Raw genomic sequence first — 25965 nt, forward strand, 5'->3', positions numbered from 1 at the left:
AAAAACCCAACTCAGACAGAGCCGAAAGTTGGATCGCTGACACTGACAAAATCCTTGTGTCTGAGTAAAAAATAATGCAGGATGATGATTCATTTCCCATCCAGAGTGTTAGAATGAGCCGAAATCTCTGCTGCTACGGTGTGTGGGTGGTCAGTTACCTTTTCAGCTTGTGTGTGCTCATCTCTGCAAAGCTCTGTCTCAGGCTCCTGCTCTATATATGGCACATTCATCAACCAGGCAGCCGTACGGTCCAGTGCACTGGGGTTCACTGGGGACGGGGCCTATGAGACACACACACAAATACACAAGCGCATGAATAACTTGAAGATCAAACAGTATTCACACACACACACAAAGAAGTCATGGCAGGGGCAGCACGTTCTCAACTGGCTACATGGACAAACAAACCTAATGACATTTAGCATGATGTAACGTTGAATAAAAGAACATGTGTGACATATGGACACCATTACAGTGCCTATAATAACATGCAGAGTTAAGATGCATTAGAAAGTGTCCATTTTTGTTGATGTTGTTCTTAAGCTAAGCTCTTTCGCCTGTTGGCACTGAGTGGTATGGTATGGTTCAATATGCTTTTATGGCCATTTACACAGTCAAAAAGTACCAAAAAGCAAACCGTACCTAGCATGACAAAAGGGTACTAAAAGGGGGAGCTACATAGCCGAAACATTATACTGTAAAAATATATACATCAGGGCTCGAATTTGCGACCATTTTAGTCGCATATGCGCCCGAAATTTAAGCTATGCGACTCATAATATATATTGGGAGCATTCATGCGACTGCATGTTATGGTTGTAGTGCGACCTGTTTTTGTTTTTGTTTTTTCTAAAAACGTGGTAAATTCGCTCTTCCCTGCCGCTATATTGGTTCATATTAGCCGTCAATCACTCAAGACTTTCCGCTGTCAGATGACAGGGAGGGAGCTTTTGTGACCGCGGGGATTGCAAACGGCTGAAGAGTGAAAAGTACACTGAATCTCGATGCGTTGCATACACCGAGTGTTCAGCCAACACAAACTCACGGCAATTCATAACTTTTTCATACGTTTCCTCGTGAGCAGGCTGCAACAGCGCAAATGTCCGCTAAAACACCATCGCCAAAAAAGCTCGCCTTTACGGAGTTTGATCTGATGCGGGTTATAACAAAGAACAGTATTGCGCCGGTGGGCATCGGGGGAATCCTGCTCTGCCCCCCTTGTATTGGGCCGGCTGACTCGCATGCTTTTCCGCAAACACAGAAAAATGTAATTCAGCGCGTAACGAGGCTGAGCATTAAAACGACACGAACCGAAACCAAAACTTTTAAAAGTGAGACTTTTCCTCCTTTCTTTTGTCCGTTCTTTCTTGAAGTGTATATTATTTTTCTATTAATTACTGATGACTGCTTTGCAGCTTTCAGCATTGGATTGAATGATTTATTATATTATTTCGTTTGTTTTGTAGCAGAAATACAGGTGAGAGGTTTGCACTGATTGTGAATTATATTGCTTGTTGTTTTTGAAAACAAAATAAAGATTAAATGTATGTTGTGTGTAATGGTACCCTTTTGGCAGTGGAAACGCAAGCCTGATAAAGGTGACCCGTACCCACCTGTACCATACTGTACTGTAACACTCAGTGGAAACAAGCCATTAGACAATATAAGAGTCAAATATAGTATAGTCCGTAACTATTTTAACATGCTTACAATTTAAACAATTGCATCACATAAGATGTGTTTTCAAGAATTATACCATGAATTTGAATGATATGATTCATGTCTGAAATAAGAATATAAGTTTTTTGTTTGTTTTACCAGCAAAGTCATACATTTACTAAAGATGCAAAACTATTTAAGAATTACAAATAACCTAAATAAAAAGAGGCCGTGGTGCAGTAGGTAGTGCTGTCGCCTCACAGCAAGAAGGTCGCTAGGTCGCTGGTTCGAACCTCTGCTCAGTTGGCGTTTCTGTGTGGAGTTTGCATGTTCTCCCTGCCTTCGCGTGGGTTTCCTCCGGGTGCTCCGGTTTCCCCCACAGTCCAAAGACATGTGGTACAGGTGAATTGGGTAGGCTAAATTGTCCGTGGTGTATGAGTGTGTGTGTGAATGTGTGTGTGGATGTTTCCCAGAGATGGGTTGCGGCTGGAAGGGCATCCGCTGCGTAAAAACTTTGCTGGATAAGTTGGCGGTTCATTCCGCTTTGGCGACCCCGGATTAATAAAGGGACTAAGCTGACAAGAAAATGAATGAATAAATGAATGTTTCAAAAAAGTTAAACAGCAGACTTTTTTGGATTCAAAATTAAATCTTGTTTAAAATCAAACCCTAGCTTGCATTCAGATCTGCCTCTAGGGCTGGTCGATTTGGCCTAAAATCAAAATCTCGGTTAATTGAAGATTTTAAATGAGGTCCAGCTTCAAGCCTCCGGGGCCTTGACTGCAGCTCTGCACAAGACGTTTAGCCAGTGGAGAAATGGTCGTGCCAAACTAAGCCTGGTTTCTCCCAAGGTTTTTTAATTCTTCACTTTCACCAATTGGTGAAAGTGAACCAACTTTCACCAAGTTTTTTCTTCGCTGCTTTCGCAACTGGCTTGCATAGTTCGGGATCTGTAGAGCTGCGCATCGGTAAGTTGCTCTTCAGTGTTTAGACTCTCAGTAGTGATTATTAAGCCACACTGAACTGAACTAAACAGAACTTAAACTCTGAAAACTAAACCGAACTGTTTCAATTTACTATAATCTTCTATGTGAAGCTGCTTTGACACAATCTACATTGTAAAAGTGCTATACAAGAAAAGGTGAATTGAATTGAACGATTCTTTTATTTCTTTATTTAATTTTTTTTGCTCTTTCCGCACCGTTCACACTCGTCAAAGATACCAAGCTGACCAATCACAGAGCTTGCGCTATGGGTCGTTGCGACGTGTAGTTACATTTTACGAGAGCTCACCATTGGCATCAGTCACTGGGAGGAATATGCAACCGCATGAAAGCTGCACCAGACCATACGCTGTGCTCGATGCAGAAGTGTAAACAGAGCGGCGTCACGTTACTCCACACGTGGTAGGGAAAGTAATGGAAAAAATTCACCTGGATCGAATAAAGTTTCTGAATTTTGATAACTTTTCGAATAATTGCCCAGCCCTACCTGCCTCTATCCAATTAATTAACTGAAAACTAAAGACTCTATCATACACTTTTTTTTAACCTTTTATTAAGACCTCATTTCACTCAGATATACCTTACAATACAATAAAAATCTGTCACTACCCCTCTTTCATCAGTTTTAATGAGGTATAACAAACAATAGCTCAATTTGATGGAAGATGCTAATCTTTTCTGCAACTGTATAATGTAACTGATTTTATACTCCACCACAGTGTTCACATAAAGTGCGCAGATGTGCCTTTCACGTTGAGACAAAAAGAGCCTGGAGGTGCTCTGCGATGTAATAAAAGTGTGCGCACATGTGGCTTCCATAGACATGCTTCCATCAATCACTTTAAACAATCAATCAAATCCCAAGAGAGAGAGAGAGAACAATGCATTGTGGATAAGGTAAATGTCCTTCCTGTCCACTTCATTGTCAAATCACTGAGAAAAATGACTGCTTGTGGCAATAGTCAATGTCAGGGGTTCATGATTGGTAGCAAGCTAAGCTTTTTTGATTCTTATTACACTCGATAAATCAGACCTGCCGCAAGGTATATTTATAAAATGACTAGCTTCGCTTCAGATAAAGATGCATAAGAAAAAATGATCCAGCTCAGAGGCTGATTTAAAAGCCTGCATAAAACGGAAATTGCAAGACTCTTTTCTTCCATATTGATTTGGCCCCCTGGGAATTGACTGATCATTGTGGTTTGTTTGCTCTGATTTCATGTGATTGACCGTTTGCTGGAGGCAAGGAATTATTGCCCAGCTCTTGCATCAGTACACACAAAACAGAGAAGAGATGTCTGCTTTGGATTAAAGATCTGATGGAGCACAATTAAATAAAAATGATCTGCTCAAATAAATCCCTGCAATATTCTATAAAATAATAACCATGTCAGTTTTTTTATATCATGGCTTTAAATGTTGATGCGTACTCTAAATACTAATCTTTATATGCAAAAAAACATGACTCACTTGTTTATGTGGTGCACGATGCTTTGTTTCTGGACTGTCCCCTTTGGAAGAGGAGCTCTGCTGCCGAAGCCGTGCACCACTTCCAGGCCAGTCTGGTGATGATGACATCATAGTGTTGTTGAGAGGTCGTGGGTAGGGGCCGGAGTTTAAAAGGTTGGGTGGAGTTCGTCCTCTGGGTGCAGTCTGTGTAGGTGGTGGAGGCTGGTCAATCCGCCGCTGGGGGCCAGCACTGCTCTGTCGTGGTACTGTTGGCTGGTTTCCATGCTGCGGGTCGGTTAACGATAGCTGGCGTCTCGAAAAATCTCCCGAACGCCTTGCAAACTCTTCGCCCACTGAAGCACCCTGGGTAAGGAAGGTGGTCTTGGTTCCTCCAAGACACTCTTCATTGTTGCTATGGGAACTGACGGAACTGTGACACTCCGACCCAGAATCCCCACTCGCATTACCCCTAGCGGAGACTGGCAACCCTGCTGCCATCTGGTACACTGGATTCTGGAAAGATAGTGGGGCCAAGAGCTGCGTGGGCCTGCCTGGGGCCCCTTCTGCTCCTGGGGTAGTGGGACTCTGTACTGGCCTGTGAAGAGTCGGGCCTCCAGCAATGTTGCCTTGAGGAGTCCGTGCATTCCAGGGGACCATGGCACCCTCACCCATACCTTCTGAAGTTATCCCTGCCGGAATGGAAATGGGTTCTAACGCTCTGGCTGCTTCCTGGAGGTCTACCATGGACAGACTCTTGCCACCGTTGGCCAGACCCAGCTCGGGTTCATTGGCCTCAGAGTAGCTGGAGCTGCGGGTAGGGGAGCCCTGGAGGCCAGAAGAGCGTGTAACGAAGAAGAGGTCTTTGTTTTCAGGGGTGGGGGAAGGAAGGCGAGTAAAGTCCACTGGGCTAGTAAAGTGAAAAGATGGAAACAAGGACCAGAAAGAGAGAAGTGTAAATAATTAATCACAATATAGGTCAGTAAAAGGACATGCAATTTGCGATCAATTAAAATATAATGGAGAACACACTATTGCAGTTTCAAATCTTAATGCCTTGTTGTCTAAGAGAGCTGCTGTCCTTGCTGAAATGTTACCTTCTAATGAAAACTTGCACATGAATCTATCACTGCTAATCCCTCAATACTGTAACAACAGATATTCACACAAAAGTTGGTTAAATGTTGTGAGAGGAAATAAATTAGCTCTAAATCCTAGTTTTCTTCGTTGTTGTATGCTGCATAAATATAATTCACAATAAAATAAAACACAGCTTAATTAAGTGAGTCAGAAAACTCAACATAGAAAACTTTGTAAAACAAAAAGTACAAATTGTCATAGAATGTTGTTACTGCTTGATTCTCTAAGAAGCATAAAAAGAGCTAGACAACCCACAATAGCCCATTTTTGTTTATGAAAATTAACCTAAATTCTACTACAAAAAAATAAAAAATAAAAATAAAACATGGTAGATTTAGGTAACCACAAATCTACAATGGTTTAGCTACTCTTCCTATAGTTTAAGCTACTTAGGAAGCAGTATACTTTAATGTTGCTCTTTAACCATTGGAACAGCAATAAAGTTTATTATGTATAAACATATTCACAAGACCTCTGGCCCAATATAGCAGCTAGTCTGATTGAAAAACAACATTTTTCATAACCTATAAATCTTTCTCCGACATACATAAATGCCATGTATATAACAGCAGAGAAAATTCAAGGTTATTATGCATCTCTTTCTATCTTTCCTTCCACCTAGACTGTGTTTATTGTCTGGATGTCTGGGAAAAAATGTTAATTTCATCATAATCTCCATCCAGACACCAACCAACAAGCTTCATTCGATGCTTTCTCCTCACACCCTCCATCTCTTTTGATCCCCCAGTATATTTATCTTCTCTTTCCCTGAACGTGTGTGTGTGTGTGTGTGTGACTACAATTACAGGCTTCTCATTCTCTCTGGCTCTCATAAATGTCGGTGGGGAATTAGCAGCGAGCTAGACAGATAAAGATGAGCCGCTCTCTTTAGAAGAGCAGTCTGCTGGATAAAGTAAGGGCACACTCTTAAGAAAAAGGACGAGGACGGTCTTTGTGTCTGAAAGTGACAGATAATGCTGAGTACGTAAGCAATATAGAAATAGAACTGTACTTCGCCACTTTTATTGTGTAATTGCCTTAAGTAACACCGAGCTTGAAGCCGATTGGTCGATTTGTGATAATGCCCCTTCTTTTTATACATTATTCTGCTTGGTTTCAGGTTGTTAATAAACTAGATGTGATTGTTGCTTTACCCTGGCAGGTCGCTGTCAATGGCCATCTTTTGTATTCCAGTGGAGATGCTGCATCCAGGGACTGGTGGCGAGGGCACTCGGTCAGAAGGAACGCTCATCTGTACATTCGTCGGGTTTGTTAACGCTCCATGGACGTCCCTCAATATTCTCGGTAATGGGCCAAGCTTGGAGGCAGCACTCTGAGGATGTGGATGAAAGATCATTTGAAAATGAACACACTAGCTAAATATATTTTTAATCTGTGCAGGACTCTGTTAGTCCCCTTGAGAAGAGAGGCTGAAGATAACATAATTTGTGGAAATGAGTACCTGAAGCTGAACTGGTAGAGCAAAATGTTTGCAGAGCCAAGCCCATGTTTTTGATTGAGGTAACGCTGATAAACTGATTACTAATAAAAAGTGCAGAATAGACTTAAAACGCTGTTGCTTTGGATTTTTTAAAAGCACAAGGCAATAATTTAAATGCAAATGGTCTCTCTAAACAATCAATTCAACCTAATTACCTCCTAAAGAGCAATGCTTATTTGCAGGCAGATTTATCCACCAGGCAGTCAACTCTTAGTCATAACCTGATATTTGTATTTAATAATATAAATCGGTACTGTGTGTAAAATGAATAATAATAATAAAAAAGAATCAATGAAACTTATTTATTGAGCATTAAACCAGCATATCATGATGATTTCTGAAGGATCATGAGACACTGAAGACTGAAGTAATGATTCATACCAGAAATAATTATATGAAGTATATTCAAACAGAAACAGTTATTTTAAATTGTAATGATTTGTAATATTATTACTGTTTTACAGCTGTGTTTTTATCATATAAACACAGCTTTTGGGGTCATAAAAACTACATATTCCAAACATTTGAGCAAAAGAGTATAAGTCCACCTGCTTTATATAGACAGTAGTATTTGTATCTGTACTGTATTGTGTACATTTTAGTTTTATAATAATGTAATTTTATCTTTATGGACCCCTAAATAAAACAGGTGGAAACTAGGCATGGGCTGGTATAAGGTATGATAACCTTGGATAAACATATGATGGTTTAACGTATTGTGATTACTGCTGTAAAATAGTTTCTTTTTAAATGTCTGGGTAAAAACAACTACATAGTTTCTTTATTGAACACAATATATTTTATTTTGATAAACATTTATAATAATTTGAAGCAGTAAACATGTCAGAAAGAACAATGAAAATGAATTATTGACTTCTGCTGTCTTCATTAGTTTCTAAAACACTGATTTCTTCACATTGTAAAATGGTATCTTTTGATATTTTTTTACTGCTGGAGGTATAAATTAAAAATCTTACATATACTATAGGAACGGTACAGCAGAAAATTTTGGCAGTTTTAAAACTTTGACTTTTCCAAACCACGTTATACAGTATATAATTGTCCCATTTCTAGAGAAAACCCATGGTTTATGTACAAAAATTGGACTAAAGAAAACTTATGACAACCCCCCATTAGCATTAAATGAAGCAGAAGTCTAGATTTTAATAAACTCAAATGTGACTGATTAAAAATTTTGATAACCGAAGAGCTGATTTTGTGGCACTCCTGCTGGCTCAACCCCTCTGGCTTAAATAAATTGTTTCATAAATCACTGAATGTTAATTGACTGCATGGCAGTAAATGCCGGTGACATATCCATTAATAATTTTACTTTCTTTTTCTGTGTGGCTGCTATCAGTCTATGGCAGCCTCGGGGACAAATGGACTTCCAATGTAGAGCTCCAAACACTGAGAAGGCATGAGCTTTCAGAGCATGTTCACCTAACGTGATCTGCATAATTCAACCTCGAGGTCTGCAGTGAGAATATCCAACATTTACAAATTTAATTAGTAATGTTTGCATAGCTGTATGCAGTGTCTACAGCATAGGTGAGTGGCTGCAGATAAATGCAACTTTGCTTAAAGGCATTTTGCAAGACTGGAAGTTTTCTATTAGTGTTGAAAGTCTGGCCAAATACAGCAGCCTATTTGTATTTAGCATTCGAGGAGGAGGAGGATTAAAAGACAATTTAGTTCAAAAATATATATTTTAATAAATGAGATACAGAGAAACAAACATATGGTGAAACCTTTTTATGAGGTCTAAACATTAAAGGCAATAAAACGAGAGATTTTAAAGGCTGACTGTTCAGCCTGAAGGCAATTGCTCACATCAGTCCACCTACTCAAAGAACAAACACAGAAAACTGGAGCACAACTTAAGAACCTTCTGTGGCGTCAATGTGAAGAACTGCCTCGTCACAACACTCTCCTGACTTCACCTACCACTCAACGGCAAACACTGCACTGAACAAATGGAGGAAAATGACTTTCATAATCAGCATTTTGGCACATTGCACAGAAAAAGACATCCACGGATGAATATTTATATTATATTTAAAAACTTTGAACTACTTTAAATAAAAATAAACATTAAGACTTGTTTTCAGATACTCATTTTATACCCATATATGATATATTCATATTTTAAATTATTTATTTATTCAATAATAATAATAATAATAATAATAATAATACCTTTTATTTGTAGGCGCCTTTCAAAGCACTCAAGGACATCTTACAGCATATCGCAAGCATATCATAAAAATACATGCAGTAATAAGCAACAGACATGATTTTTAACCAGCAAATCATTAAAAGCTTCATTATTTTTAATCATTAAAAAAAATTATCTGAGATTTAATATTGGAAATAGAATTCACCTGGCAAATGTGCAGAGGCAGGGAGTTTCATAACTTTGGTGCTGTACAACTAAAAGCCCTGCCACCAAATGACTTAATCTTAAATTCTGGAACGAATAACAATTCAGCAGAAGATGATCTCAGTGAGTGTACAAATGAAGAAGATCAGAAAGATAGTGAGGTGTCAAGTAATGAAGAGCTTTTTATGTTAAGAGGAATCTTTTGTAATGTATACGAAAGTGAACAGAGAGCCAGTGCAGGTGAAAGTGAATTGGAGTTACGTGATTCGAAGCACACGAGCAGGTAACTATCCTAGCTGCTGTATTCTGAATTAACTGCAGTCTATGAAGTTGCTTATCAGGGATGCCAGACAGGAGACAGTTACAGTAATCAATCCGTAAAGCATCAACAAGCACTTTAGTACTTTGTTGAGATAGTGAAGTCTTGTTATGTTATGCAAATGAAAAAAGGCAGACCAAGAGATATTACTAATATAAGAAGCAAACAAGAGCATACCATCCAGTATAACCCCAAAACTTTTCACATGGATTGAGAAATTGACTAGGGAGTCATCATTGAACAGGGTAAAAGATTGAACTTTGTATAAAACAGACTAAAGCAGAAGGGCTTGAGTTTTAATGGCATTTAACTTTAAGAAATGTATTTAATTATTCTTTCATTTATTAATTTGTTAACTAGCTTTTCATTTAATCATTCATTGATCCATTCACCCATTTAAACACACTTATTTTAAACCTGTAGAAAGGCTTTTCTGACACATTTGAGATATAAATATTATTTGTTTTCTTGTGCTTTTGTCATTTTTATTACTTTTTAATGTATATAATTTTTGCTTATTTTATTTAAGGTCTAATTGTACAATATATTTTATTTCAGTAAGCTTTTTTCTACTAGCAAAAATTACTAAAATACAGTTTTAGTCTCAGTTAACTTTGAAACCTTTGGTAAAATATTGCTGGATGTGTAAACTACCGATCAAAGGTTTGGAGTGGATTTTAAATGTTTTAAAATTAGCTTCTCTTGCTCACCAAGGCTGCATTTTCTTTTTTTCATTTATTTAAAATTTTCAGCTTCATTACTCCAGTCTTCAGAGTTACATGATCCTTCAGAAATCACTGTAATATTAACTATTATTATTATTATTATTATTATTATTATATAGGCAAGGAGTTACTGGAGTAATCATTTCATTTGAAACAGCATACAATATTAAAGCAGTTATTTAAATTTTTAATAAATCTTTTTATTTTAATAAATTGTTTTTACATTTAACAAATGCCGTCTTGATAAACAGAAAAAATTTCTTAAAAATTTTTTTTTGTAATTCTTTTTGTAATGTGAAGCAGTTCCTAGAGATTTTAATTGAGCAAACAGTGGGTGTGGCTTGTTTTTTTCTACTGCAGGCTAAATGGACGTAGTAAAGTAGGCATTTCATTTAGAAAGATTGGGAAAAGAGTTTTAGAAGAGTTATTACAGAGAAGAGTTATACTAATCTGATCATTTAACTGAAAACAAACAGGAAGTGCATTTTCAGATTTCAATTAAAATTAGAAGGCTAAACTTTTTTTTCTCTGAATGACATGCACAGATGAATTGTTCACCACAAACACTACCAATGTCAGCTAACAAGATCATATGGTTAGTTTTGATCTTTGTGGACTTTAAAATCAGAGATAGTATTTGACTCGCCAATGTCATGAAGATGTAAAGTTACACAATATTGGAGCCTTGTACACTGTATGGTACAGAGACTGACCTGGTCCATTTGGGACAGCACTTCAGCTAGCAGTGAGTGTAATGTGGAGAGCTCGCGACCCAGGTCAATGTAGCCCTCGAAGCCTGCAGTATTAGAGATGGTCTCGGGGTTGGAGATCTCCAGCAGAAAGCGCTGCATGTTGGTCCACTCCTGCTCCAAAAACTGATTCATGAAGGACATGTACTCCTCCTTATTACCAAACCTGACGGAAAACGAGAACAAGAATGACTCGTTGATGCGTTTAAAAACCTCAATTAACCACACCAGCGACTTTATAATCATAATTATATCTATTAACTTCATTTCATTCTTATTAATAGTGTTTTGCTCACAATAGCATGACGAGCAATGAAACCAAAGCATTCCATTAGAAGACATTAAAACACACTCTGGAGAGAATGAAATCTTTACTTGGTGAAATTTGCCAGGTTCTGCGTGACCTTTGCGATAAGAGTGAGTGTGCGTGCAGTGCGGTCGTCTGGATATTCCTGCGTCAGGTTGAAGAGAGACGGAGACATGATGGCCGGACACAGAAAACGCAGAAACAGGGAGGCGCTGATAAGACGCTCGCTGATATCTGGACGCCCTCGATTACCACATTCCTGCCTCCACGACGCAAACACCTCCTTGAGTTCCCGAGGAAACACACTGTTGAAAAGGCAAGAATTGAACACTGAATTAACATTGAAACCAATAAAAACTTTGACAAAATTGACATTTTTACCCTTTATACATTTGTCCTTTACATGTAAAAATACAGAACTTTAGATTTACACTACCAGTCAAAACTAATTTGGGGTCAGTTTAAAAAAAAAAAAAATCTGTTAATCAACGCAGTATTTATTAAATATAAAAAAAAGTTAAATATTTATATATTAAATATATATGTATTACTTAATGTATGTAGTTTACAATGAAATGATTACTCCAGTCATTATTGCTTTTATTACTATTACATTTAATAATAATAATATTAATAATAAAAATTATCACAATAATTAATATTGTCCCTAAGGATAAGCTAATTTTAAAACATTTAAAAATCCTAATGACCCCAAATAAAAATAAGAATAATAGTAGTATTATGAATAATAGTATTAATAATAATAATAATAATAATAATAATAATAATAATAAAAATAAATGAATAAAAATAAGATTCCCAGAGATGGGTGCAGCTGAAAGAGCATCCGCTGCGTAAAACATATGCTAGATAAGTTGGCGGTTCATACTCCTTATAATAATAATAATGATAATAATAATAAATAAACAATATTAAAACATATATAGTGATTAGTTTCTTCTTTTCTTTGTTGTATATTGTCATAATTATATTACAGGAAAAAGCAGCATCTTGCAATAAAATGCATCACTGGTTGACATGAAGAGACAGTTCAGTGCAGGACAGACTGTAGTTACCGGTAAGACTCAATGATCTTGCAGAAGGCCAGTTCGCAGCACATCCTGAGGTTGCTCTGATGCTCGGGCAGATCACTAGATGAACATTTGGACGGGTCCACTTCACAGTTCTCATCAGACTCATACAGAGCCTTTATAAACTCACCTACAATAAAAATAAATCCTGCGTGAGCTTTAGATGTTTTAACATAAACAAAGTTGCTGAAAAAAATCAAGAAATAATGGTGTCTTCTATTGATTAATCTTGACATGATCTCGTATTCAGAACAAGAATGCATGCATTTCTAAATGCAAATATTCAAAATTACCATCAGGAATGAACATCGGCACTTGCAAGCTCATCCCTGCTTTTAATCCCTTTCCAGGAAGCAGGTAAAGTTTTCAGGTTATCTGACTCAGAACTAATGAGAGTCCCAGTCCTGGGAATATACAACAAACTTTTTGTCGATCAAAAACAAACAGCACAGCCAGATTCCTCCCCACAGAGACCATATACAGGTACTGGTCGATTCTTCCCCTCTGTTCTGTTGTGCATGAAAGCATCGGAGAAAATCAAACCAGTGTAGCATGAACCATGTGGATGTACAACTGAAAAGTGAACCCCACCTTCCTCATCGTCCAGTTAGAGACTAAACAGATGCTCTGTGGTCTCCTTATTACACAGCTTCAGATAAGCACTGACCCACTGCAGCGTAAAATACACTACTGTTCAAAAGTGTGGCATCACAAGATGTGTTTTTGAGCTTAGATTTAATCTTTTATGCTCACCACTGCTAAATCAACTTAATCCAATATTGTGATATATTATTCGAAAGTAATGAATTCAACTTCATTTTAAAATGTAAGTTATTGCTTTGATGAAAAACTGAATTTTCAATAGCCGTTATTGCATTTTGGGATCACCTAAAAAAAAAAAAAGCATGTATTTAAAAAAGTTCACATTTTCTGAAAAAATGATGCCTGTTTTAAAAAAAACATACAGTTGAAGTCAGAATTATTAGCCCTTTCTGTTCTTTTTCAAATATTTCACTAAAGTGATGTTTCCCAATTTTATTACAATAGGAAATTATAACTAATACTAAACCTTATACAACCTTATAATATTATATACTTAGTTTGGCTAGCCTAGAATAAAAGCAGTGTTTTATTTTAGGGTTTAAAGTATAAGCCCCTTTATGTTTTTTTCTCCAGGACTGTCAACTGAACAAACCATTATTTTCCAATAATTAGCCTAAATATTCTATCTTGCCTAGTTAACATAATAACCTAGTTACGGCTATAAATTGCATTTTAATCTGATTTCTTGTATCTTATAGAACTAGTACTGTCATCATGCCAAAGACAAAGGAAATTAGCTATAAAGAAATAAGCTTTATTACAAGGAAAAGTGGTGGCTAAAAGACTAGTGCTTAATGATTGGAAATCACCTTTAATTTTGTTCTTGTTCTGTGTATGTATGTGTGTGTATATATATATATATATATATATATATATATATATATATATATATATATATATATATATATATAGCCCCCTTTCGATTTTTCTTTTTTAAATATTTCTCAAATAATGTTTAACACAGCAAGAAAATGTTTACAGTATGTTTGATAATATTTTTTTCTGGAGAAAGTCTAATTTGTTTTACTTTTGCTAGAATGAAAGCAGTTTTTAATTTTTTAATAACTATTTTGAGGTAAATATTGTTAGCTTCTTTAAGCTATATATTTTTTAATAGTCTACAGAACAAACCATTGTTATACAATAACTTGCATAATTACCCTAACCTGCTTAGATAACCTAATTAACCTAGTTAAGCCTTTAAATGTCACTTTAAGCTGTATAGAAGTGTCTTGAAAAATATCTAGTGAAATATTATTTACTGTCATCATGGCAAAGATAAAATAAATTGGTTATTAGAAATGAGTTATTAAAACTATTATGTTTAGCAATGTGTTGAAAAAAACTTCTCTTCATTAAACAGAAATGGGGGGGGGGGGGGAATAAACACAGGGCTAATAATTCAGGGGGGTTGATAATTCTGACTTCAACTGTATATATAAAAACCTTAAAATAAAGTAATTTAAAACAATGTTAGAAATCTCTTTGTTAAACAACACTTTTTATCTATAATATTTATTAACTTATTTAATAATTTATTTAAATTATGTGTTATTTAAAAAATTAAAAGGCTTTTCATTTAGACTTGAACTGTACTGTATATATGCCACACTTCTGAACACAAATGTTCAAACTTCAGCTATGTGAACACGGATTATTACGTTGAGCCGAATTGTTGATTTTGTTGTTCCAGCAGGTGGATTCAGCTGACTCCCCTATATTGTCACACACTATAATCTCTCTTCAAATAATCCCACTAATAACAGTCAGACATGGGCATTCTTTTCTTTCTCTGTAAACAATACATATCGATTAAAAATCAGAGGAAGACCAGAGAACTCATTCTAGGCCACAAATATGACACTAATAGTTCACACAGTCAGTCCAATGGGCCACAGCAGCAGAAAAAGAGCTTGCTGGATGTCACAAAACCATGAAGCGACACACCCAGATAAAATCTTAACATTAGTTTGAGTTCTTCTATGATCACAAAAGATAAAGCGTGTGCCTTCAAACTGAACTGATTTACCATTATATGTAATACAATATGAACATCTTCTGCAATCTGAGCTAAGATAAATGGCCTTTTAGTAATTGTCCAGGGGAGATTTAATGACAGAAATCCAACACCACAAATCCCTCCAGGATATTGGATTATTGAATAACTGTGTTCTGGTCATCTTCCCAGTTTTGCTGTAATTTATTTAATCATTGATTTGCATTGTAATTCTGTTTCATTATATATTCACACACATAAGCAAGTGTACATTAGTGTTATATCAAAGTTTTTTTGTTAGAAAATAACAATTACTGTACCCATTTCAAAATATAGCAACCACCCAAATAGGATTTAAAGGAATAGTTCACCCTCAGTTTATCAACAGTCTTCAAAATATCTTCCCTTTGCTTTAGCAGTACAATCAGGGTTTCTGCAGGTTTAAATTCAAGACTTTTTAGACATTTTTAAGACCATTATGAATAAAACTTTAGATTCATAATGGGCTAAAGGCAAGGAAATTTTTCAAATGGCCGAGAAGGAAAATATTTTTATTTGCCTTATATAAAAAATATTATAAATTTAACACATTTAATAATACAATAATGGATTAATAATAAAAAAATATATTTTAGATTTTATTTCTTAGCAAAATATTTTAAATATTGTGTAAAAACAAGCAAGCTCTACTTGTACACTTTTTTCCAACATAAACTTTCTTTAAAAAAAAAATAAAAAAAAATAACAAATGTTAAAAGTTTTAAAAACTATTAAAATACTGAATCTGTGCACAACAATCTGTCTAGGTCAGTGTTCTCAGCAGTAAATACATGGATAACCTTTAAACAAACTTTATTGTTAGCAAAATAATTAAACCATCATGATAAAGAGTTTAAAAAGACCTTTTTAAATAAAAAGTTTTATTAAGATGGATTGTTGGTGATTGTATAGGTTTTGGCCAGATTGAGTAGCTATATATGAACAAATGAAAATTAAAACCTGTTTTAACTGTTTAAAAAAGATTGAAGACCTACAACACAACATTTCAGTAATTTTTTAAATATATTATTTTATGATCAACAGAATAAAGAAACTCATACAGATTTAGAAAAGGAGAAAGGTTAATAAATGATTCAAGATTTTATTATTATTTTTTTTAATTTTGGGCAAGCTGCCTCTTTAATTCTGTTAATAGATTTCCCACAGTATCTTGGACACTGATTTCAAAAAAGAGAAATGTTTTTACAACCTAAGCACTAGAGTACTCGGTGAACTAGACTGGATGAAATGACCAAAAGGTGCATCCCTTGTGCATTTACACTCTTTATATAACCTTGCGGTGTAATGCGCTCTTTTTGCCGCCCAACTCTCGCTCTGCTGAGGGACTTAGTCAGTCTTTAGGAGTGAACCATTTAATAATTCAGAAGCACTTCACAAGTCACATTTATCTAAGAAAAACAACTATACATTATTCAGCACCACCAAATGGCTTCTTAATGCAAATCTAAAGAGAGATTCACTCTCTGCACTGCATTTAATCACATTCACACATATGCTTAGTAGATTTACACACGTTGTGAGATTTGCAGCGTGCATTTTTGTTTTGCTGATGAATTGCTAGTCCAGACATTTAAACATCTTATCCCTAAACTACAGAGGTATTAATAAAAAGGCATTATCTGATACTAAGCAAGCTTACAGCCAAGCAGGATACAGTAAATGTGTTTTCATAATCTTATTTAAAAAGAATATGGGAAACTCAGCATAAAAAAAAACTTGTAAAATGTTTCTAGTGCTGCACGGAATGTGTTTGAGCTGATAAAATGGCCAAGTTTAAGTCTGGCAGGATAAACGCCGGCATATATGTTTTATATTTTTATTTAACGTTTATGTCAGTGCTTCTGTCACTTAGTAACTTGGAGGGGGTCATCATGTTGTCAGAAAAATACATTGCTTTCCACTAACACCTTACCCAGCGCGTCCTGCAGATATTTCTGTCCGACCAGTTTGAGATACTCCTCGATGGCTTTAGTGCCCAGTGTGTTTTCTCTGAATATCAGGTGCTCGTTCTCTCCGCATCGATCCACCTCTGACATCATCAGATCTGTCAGGAAGTCCTAAACCAAAACACACAAACACACACACACACACACACACGTTAAAAAAGTGTAAGAAAATCTACTATTAGTCTGACACAGAAATGGAAAAAGAGAGCAGAGTAGATGGAGGGTCTGTCATTATAATTGAAGAGGTTGTGCTGCTGATGTCTGTCAGAATATGAAAGAAAAGAAAAGGAGAAGGAAGGAGAGATGCTAGTGCTGAAGTGAGAGCTGCTCTGATCAAAGCTATTTGGCAGGGAGCCTATCAAAACCAGCAAATGGGACTTAGACAGAAAAATCAGTCTACTTGCTGTTGACATTCACACACACACACACAGTTCAGCCTGCATCCTAAATAGGATTCAGAGTGTGTGTCTCAGTCTCTATTTACAGCGGTGAGTCATGTTCGGCTCCATGTAGACTGTGCCTGAAAGCCTTTTGTCTGTGAAAAACTAATATCATCATAGAATTCTCATTAAAGTCCATGTGAAATCCAAACCTGCATTATTTACTTTGCCAGTGCATATTGTTATTCATTAGGTTAACAATTAATCCGTGCTGAACAAATAATCCACAGATTTTTTTAAAATTTTGTAATACTCTCCAATCAAAGTCTGACCATTTGCTTAGTCATTTTAAGTTCGTTATCCTTTTCTGTTAATGTCAGTTTGATGGCTCCAGTCACAATATCCTGCACACTCCTCTTAGTGTTTTCTTTGAGGAAAGCACGCACAAAAAAGCCCAGTTAGAGGTACTGTACATCAACATGCTCAAATAAAAGTCTCTGCAGCTTATATTTCACAGCGACTTTAATAAATATATCTCCTCATGACTCATATACAATAAAGTAATACAAAAATATAGAAATCTATATTCTCTTTCGAAATAAGATGCATCCCACTTCCATATTTCTAAAATTCATTCCTAAGACTGTTCCTAAGATTCTATGATACTGTGCTGTTTTGGAAATCAATCAATGTCCCTTGCCAAAAACAAGCAAAGCACACTTTAAATATTTATAATGTATTTATAAAGGTTAGAAAAGAACCCTATAAAATAATGTAACAAAAAGTGTACAAAATAAAATGGAATTTGGTTTAAAAAAATAATAATAAAAATAGATTGACAGGCTCTATATCGGTTTCTCTTTTGTCTGAGGATTCGTTCAGTTATGTGGCTGAAATGATGACTAGAAGAAAAGTTTGTGCTGGCATCAAAAACAAAGCCTGGCACATAAATAAGACCCTGCAACCTGACACAAAACCTACTGTCAAATATGTACTCCAAACCAAAACCTGAAGTTACTCAGAGTTACTTGTTCTCTTTTTCTTCTTTATAAATCCAGATGCTCCGATTAACCCACCAAGCTGTTATTATTATTACTCTGAGTTATAATAAAAGTATGGAGTTAGAAAGACTTTATGAAACAAATGAATACATATTTTTTAATAGAGCAAAAAATTATCAAGAGTCATTGTAAATACTTCTACAATATTTTCAAGATTCTGACAGTCTAATAATCTTAAATAAAAATACCACACTGTATACAGGTGATTACTGCTCTAAAATAGCTACTTTTTAAATGTCTACATTTTTTTAACCTTTTACCCCTTTGATCACAATATATTTTAGTTTAAGATACTTTTAAAATATTTAGGAGCAGTAAATGTCAGGCTAAATAATTCAAATGAATCATTGACTTCTGCTGTCTTCATTACTTTCAATTGAACTTACAATTTAAAACGGTTCTTTTCTGATCTGGATTAAAAAAGATCTTTTCTGCTGGAAATACTGTTGTCCTAAAAAATTTTCTTTGAACATAAGCAATGATTATAATGGTTCTTGAGCAGAACATCAACATATTAGAATGATTTCTAAAGAATCATGAGCTGCAGAAAACCACAGAAAATACATGACATTTTAAAATGTTTTAAAAGAGCAGAATTATTAAACAAAAAAAGACCAAATGAATGTAGCCTTGGTAAGCAGAGACTTGTAATAAAATATAAAAAAAATAGAATACTTTTGAACACTTTTCCTAATATAGAACTGCTTGTCAAGTAGCAAAGCTCCATTCATCATCAGTGTGGACAAATATTAGCCAGCAATCCATGTAACTTTCAACACTGAATACCGCTTTAAGAAATAGTTGAAAAGAGAGAGAGAGTGTTTCAGATTAGAGGAATAATGTTGACTCTAGATAATAGGTTATTATGTGAGTCAAAACAGAGGTATTTGTTTGGGACAGAAAAGCAGTGTGGGCAGTGTGGATGTATTGTGACCTCACAGCTTAAAAATCCGTCATGAGCGGTGTCACCATGGAAACTGGACCAGACTATTTCCAGGTTTTCCATGATTATGGGAAAACTAACTGTAAAAGTAGCCTTCCATCATAATCTAAATTCCACTCCCATGCGACCCCAATTCCTAACCGTCATCATCTTCTAATAACATATACCTTATTTATCAATAGTATGTTTACAAAGATTAGAACAAACTGCACTTAATGCTCTAAACAACAGTTAAGTAATTATGTACATTTTATATATATATATATATATATATATATATATATATATATATATATATATTTTTTTTTTTTAATAAAAATAACTGAAAATGCTTAATCATGAAATAATACATATTTATCCAAGACATATGTTCACCAACAGTATGGTGTTACCAAAAAAAGCACATTTTAAGACTTGAATACAAACAAACATTCAAGCTTTTTCCACTTTAATTCTAAAGGCGAGACTCTTCAGACACTACTAACTGTCTTCAAGCACCTGTCAATTAAGATTTTGGACTTTTTGGGTTATTATAAATAGATTTATCCATCTATTCTAAAAATAATGTAACAATACATTTAAAATAATACACTTTTAAGGGTTTCTTTTGATATACGTTTTTTGTCTTACACTTTGTATTTGTTATTTCAACACATCTTTGCATTCTTCCTAATTCTTCCTCCACATCAGTAGCACTTACACCAAACTTTACACATGCATATCTATATTCAGAAGGTTACAGAGGGAAATGTTCATAAATAATAGGGATGTCAAGATCCAATCATGTGATCAGAAATTGGGCCTCATCACGCGGTTTCAAACTCGATCGGAATCGAATGCTACCTCCCAATCAGGACTCCAATAAATATATTCTCATTATTTTTTAACACATCTATAGTTATGCGGTAGCACACAGCTAGACCTCTTTCTTGGCTTCAGACAGAAACAGCAATGCGTGCAGCATGACATCACTTTGTTGCAGAGACGTTAATGGAACACCGAAGCAGCTTAAGGTGGAAAGCGTGAGTATGTCTGTGGTCTGGAAGTATTTTAAAGTTGATGCCATAGTAAACTGTGAGATGTGTAACCTTGGGATTGCAAGAGGTGGTAAGGAAAAGGCTACATTTAACACAACAAACCTGATGAGGCACCTCAAAAACAAACACCAGACAGAATACAGAAAGTTTACCCATGCAGGCAACCCAACCGAAGACCAGTTAGCTCACGCTGCAGGAGAGTTTGAAGAGGGCCATCACAGCCAAAATAGCACAAATTATCGCAATGAGTGACCTGTCATTTGCCTTTGTAGAGAACCCTGGATTTGTGAATGCAATCAGGATGGTGGTAACATTTTTTTTACCTATTCTCCTGTAGTGTCTTATCTTAAATGTACAATAATTGTAAAGTGATACATGGTATGATCAGAAAAGCCAGATTTAGAATAAAAAACCCTCAGGAACTTTAAGATACAAGTCTAGCCACAAAGCAGGAGATCTTATAAGCCTTGAGACCCTCCTGACACACACACACACACACACACACACACACACACACACACACACACACACACACACACACACACACACACACACACTATTAAGAAAAGGCCAAGAAAATTGTCCATTACTGTCAGAGTTAATAAGCTAGACTATAGCTCACCCTTAATCAGAACGAGACGAGAGAAACACAGGAAACTATAGAGACGACAGAGAGAGAAAGAGAGAGAGAAAGAGAGATAGAGAGAAAGAGTGGAGAAGACATTAAGCACAGTGAGCCATAAATATAAATCTAAAATGGAAAGGAAAGCAGAAAAATCAAAACAAAACAAGTGCATAAAAATAGGTGGTGCACAGGACAGCAAAGCCATTGCACAGGGGAACAGAGAAAAAACAGAGGGATACATAGCACACAGGGGGGCAAATGATAAAGGAAGGATGGGGGGATTAAAAAGAAGAGATAAAATCCCTCAGGTCTCTGCATTCCCTGGAAGCAAAAACTCATAAAGAAGAAACCATCTGACCGAGACAGCAGTTTATGCTCTCTGCTGAGGGAGAGACGGATAGAGGCAGATAGAGTGAGAGAGTTTTGCCTACATTGTGTCGAGCAAATGTCCCCAAAAGGATAGTAAAACCTGATATTACCTACACTGTGGGAAGCAGCCAACAGCTCCCAGCTGAGAAACGGCTTAATAAACATGTTAAATAACGTCTTCATGAAAATGAAGAATAGTTTGTGTGAGGGTAAATTCAGGGTTAGAAAATACTAGCTCAAAACTCAGATTTAAAAGTGCAGTTCATCCAAAAAGAAATATTTACTCCCCATTTACTCAAGTTGATCCAAACCTGTATTACTTTAATTTTGAAGAAAGCTGAAAACCTGTAACCATTGACTTTCATAGTAGGAAATACAAATACTGCAGCATAAAAAGTCAATGGTTACAGGTCACCAGCTTTCTTCAAGATATCTTCTTTTGTGAACAGAACAGAAGAAAGAAACTCCTACAGGTTTGGAACATATGTAATGAGGGTGAGTGAATCATTTTTATTTTGGGGGTGAATGATCTCTTTAAGTAGATAATGGAAAGATAAGCTGATAGCAGTTGGATTTAATGTAATCTGGAATATATAACTGAGTTCCAAAAATGTTATTACTAAAAAATAATTGCATTACATTTTAAAATGGTCATAATAAAGCTACTTTTTTATATTACATGATTAAAATTATTCTCACTCAGGCATTTTGAACAAGAATGTTTCTTCCCATACCATACACACTTCTGGTGAATGGTTGATGTGACTTTTTAAATTTTATACAGTTCCTTTTACAGCATCGATATTGTAATGTGATTAAAATATAATCAGTAAACAGACTTCAGCATTCGTTAAGTTGTTGAAGTGTAAACTGAGATGAAAAGCTGTTTACTCTCACACGTCCATCAAGATCAGTAGGCAAGCATAGAAACACCATTGGAAAAACTGGAGTAAAATAAAATGTAAAACTTTAAAGACATGGTGTGGAATAATGTAATTTAATGCAGTGCTTCTTGTACAAACTGAGACCCACTTCATACGATTTATCACTTAGGCAGTAAAGATCATTGATTTTTATAGGAAACAGACCTTAAAAACGGCAATTTTGTAACGGCATACAGTTCCCTGGAAGCATTTGACTCAGGTTCCTGACAAATTAAAAGTCCTTCTGCATGCTTCCACATATACCCTATTGATTAATATATCGGTTCTCCCAAATTATTCCTTTATTTTAATAATTCTTTTACCCAAATTACCAAGGTAGCAATGACAAAAAACTGTCAACACTGACATTCACAATATAGAATGGCCAAGTAAGCACTGAGCACTGCGTAGGAGGAAAACAGGTTATAAAAACTTTAATGAAAGTTATACAAGTAATATAAATGTAATAAAAGTAGTCAGAACACAATAACTAAATGAAATTATGCCACTGACCTCGATTTTAATCATCCAACACAATGAAAAAAAATCCACCCACAAAAGAAATGTTTGCATGTGAAAACAAAACAACGACCCGTTTAAAGTCCATTCTTTGTGCATGACATGTATGAATGTCTGTGTTAGTCAGGACTGCTGAATGCGACTTGTTATCAAAGGCCTTTAAATAAAACTAAAGGTCACTAAGGCTACAGATCGTACACACACACACGCACACGCACACGCACACACACACACGGCCTCATTAATCTACAGCCATAAGATGATGAGTCATTGGGTTGTGTAAAGATATTCTAAGGGAGCGAGAGACAATATAAGCAACTGCATCTACAGACATTTCTACCAACACAGGAATAGTGCAAACAGATCAACCTAATAATCTGTTCATTTACTTAATAAATAAATAATTGTCATTAGCTGACATACAATGACATTTCTTTCTATTTTTTGTTAAAAAGGTGTATTAAAGCGACAAAAATATTAAATAACACTACTTTTTTAGAGAAATAAACTTAATTTTTATGTACAAATGTTATGCACAAACACAAGTGTTTAAGATATTATAGTTCAAATTCTGCTACCACCAAGTCACGACCCAATAGCGAGTTGTGGAAGATTTTTCACTGGGTTGCGAGAACATTCTGGAAAAATGTCTATACATTTACTGTATTAAATTTTTTTGGCATTTGCTCTTTAAAAAAATGTTCATATGGCACAACTCAGGAAACATTATTAGCAAAATAATTCCTTCCAATGTAAGGTTTCTGCACTGACAGCCACTAAAACAAAGTTATGGAACATACTGGGCAACATATTGTCACGCGTCTTTCATTCCTAGAGCTCACACTGACTGAGCTTTATGGTGAACTGCTGTGTTGATGTGATGTGATGAAACAATAAATAAGTGTTCTATATATTTAATTAACTATTGCTCTGATAATTCTGTAGAATAACGTTATAACGGCGATAGTGGCTCAGGGGTTAGCACTGTTGCCTAACGGCAAGAAGGTTGCTGGTTCGAGCTCTGGCTGTGCCAGTTGGCATTGTTGTGTGGAACCTGCATGTTCTCCCTGTGTTGGTGTGTGTTTCCTCCAGGTGCTCTGGTTTCCCTCACAGTCCAAAGACATGAGCTATAGGTGAACTGAATAAGCTAAATTGGCCATAGTGCATGAATGTGAATAGATGTTTTCCAGTACTGGGTTGCAGCTGGAAGGGTATCTGCTGTGTAAAACATATGCTAGATAAGTTGGCGGTTCATACTGCTGTGGCGACCCCAAATGAATAAAGGGACTGAGCCGAAAAGAAAAAGAATGAATGAGTAAATGATTATTCTGTATTTTTTTAATTGCTGTAAGCATTTGCAAGAGAAATGCAAATTTTATAATAGTAAACAATATGAACGCTTGCTGTTTGTCATGGGAAAAGTAAAACACCACTTGAAAATTCTCAGATATTTTGGATTGACTAGATTTGTAAGGCAAAATGTTGTTGTTTTTTTTAATTCCGTGAAGGTATGACAATTTTCAAATGAAAAAAAGTCATTTAGAATTTAGTTTTTTTCTAACAAAATATCTGGTATTCCACTTAATAGACATTTCACCGATCTTCTGACACGAAAACATTTCATTGTATTGTTTAAAAATGAATATAAACATGTCTGAAAGAATAGTACTTTGTATTATTTAGGCTAAACAAATGCTCTACATAAAATGCATTCATTTTACACTTGAAATTAATTGAAATGAAATAAACAAACATTTAAAATTGCACAAACACATGACTCTAATTTATAAACTAAAACATTTTCCGGTCTCTACATTTTTAATAAACGCTATGCATAATATGTACCTTCAACCTCCATCTCCCACACCAGCCTACGAGAAAAATGGTACATGGTGCACAAAAGGTCAGAGACCCATTGCTAGCTTATGAAACTTGAATAATTTGATTCATTTAACCACAAATGCGAACTTCCAAAGTGCCTTACAAACTGCACATCTACCATTTCATCCAACCGGTCCCCCCATGAGGCATTATTTTTTATGACTGTCAGGCGAGCAGTAATTCAACGTTACCTAGTGAAAAACAAAAGGCAGCGATCATTAAATGTCAAAGATGAATACCTTTCCTCCAATTTCATCATTACTTTGTGTGTCATTCTCAGCACATTTCTCTTTTGATCTAAAGCCAAGCTGTAAGCTGAAACGCTAGTTGTTATCTCGCCCCCACTCCATCTCCAAAAATGGAGGTCAGAAAAGGTCAGATGCTATTTAGCAGACAGACGGCAGGAGGGTCGAGAGAAAGAGAGAGAGCGGATGCTGTAATGTATGTGTGACTGAGAGAGAAGTCAAATATCACATTCAGCTCTCCATCAACCCACACTTTATAACCTTGAGTTTCCTCTGTCGAATGTGTGCAAATATGTGCATATGACCCAGTTGATGCTCACGACGCTCAGTGAAATGTAGAAAAGCTCTGCTAATGAAATGCTAGGCTGCGGGCCTTGCTTTATCCAGCGTGCTTTCTGAGATAAGACGGATTGTTGTGCTGTGTGACTAAAGTGGGACAAACAGACGTCGCTTCCAGCATCACGTAACAATGTGTCCTTAACATTTACCTTCTTGTGCCTGCTAAACGGTCTGCATCTTATCGACTTATCCTGCCTAGGATATAAGTATGATTTAAGGGTCGGTTTTAATAAGTCGGATTAATCACATTCAATCAAAAGATAACTACTTAACTCAATTACCTCTTAATTGTGTTGTGTACAGAATATGACTTTATCAGTGCTGTCAGTTTCATAACATTTTGCCTCAATTAGACAAACACAGTAATGATGCACTGTTATGGAGTCATTAGAATACAGTGGTCCTTCGCTATAACGCGGTTCACCTTTTGTGGATTTTTTTGTGCAATTTGACATGTTTATTTCTATTCATTTTTTACAGTGCATTGTGTTCTGTATCCTGGTTAGCTGTAGACCATTGTCAAGCATCTCCTCCCTGTGTCCTGTACGGTAAAAAATGCATTCAGCTTGCCAAATGAACATAAATCGCAGATTGCTAGCAGTGTGAATTCCAACAAGGATGCAAACAGGTTTGCAGCAAGATCATCATAAAGAGGGTGGCACACCTCATGTGTCACGCCATGTATTATAGAATTGTATACAAAGGTTTAAATCA

General features: G+C 35.8%; 1 protein-coding gene across 9 annotated transcripts in view; it reads right to left on the reverse strand.

Moving 5' to 3' along the window:
* Positions 1-25965, reverse strand: part of dab2ipb (DAB2 interacting protein b) — a 208170-nt gene that overhangs the window by 9199 nt on the left and 173006 nt on the right. For 7 of the 9 annotated variants that reach the window (XM_009301511.5, XM_005171881.6, XM_005171880.6 and 4 more), the window contains 7 exons: positions 16896-17040; positions 12310-12454; positions 11302-11538; positions 10891-11092; positions 6404-6582; positions 4134-5019; positions 159-281 (listed from right to left, as the gene is read on the reverse strand). In XM_009301511.5, coding sequence (XP_009299786.1) covers positions 159-281; positions 4134-5019; positions 6404-6582; positions 10891-11092; positions 11302-11538; positions 12310-12454; positions 16896-17040 — 1917 coding nt within the window. Of the gene's footprint in view, positions 1-158; positions 282-4133; positions 5020-6403; positions 6583-10384; positions 10628-10695; positions 11093-11301; positions 11539-12309; positions 12455-16895; positions 17041-25965 lie in introns of those variants that run through there. The other 2 variants (XR_012405945.1, XR_012405944.1) reach the window with 1 other exon arrangement.

The sequence above is a fragment of the Danio rerio genome, chromosome 5 (assembly GCF_049306965.1).
Source record: "Danio rerio strain Tuebingen ecotype United States chromosome 5, GRCz12tu, whole genome shotgun sequence".
Taxonomy (NCBI): domain Eukaryota; kingdom Metazoa; phylum Chordata; class Actinopteri; order Cypriniformes; family Danionidae; genus Danio; species Danio rerio.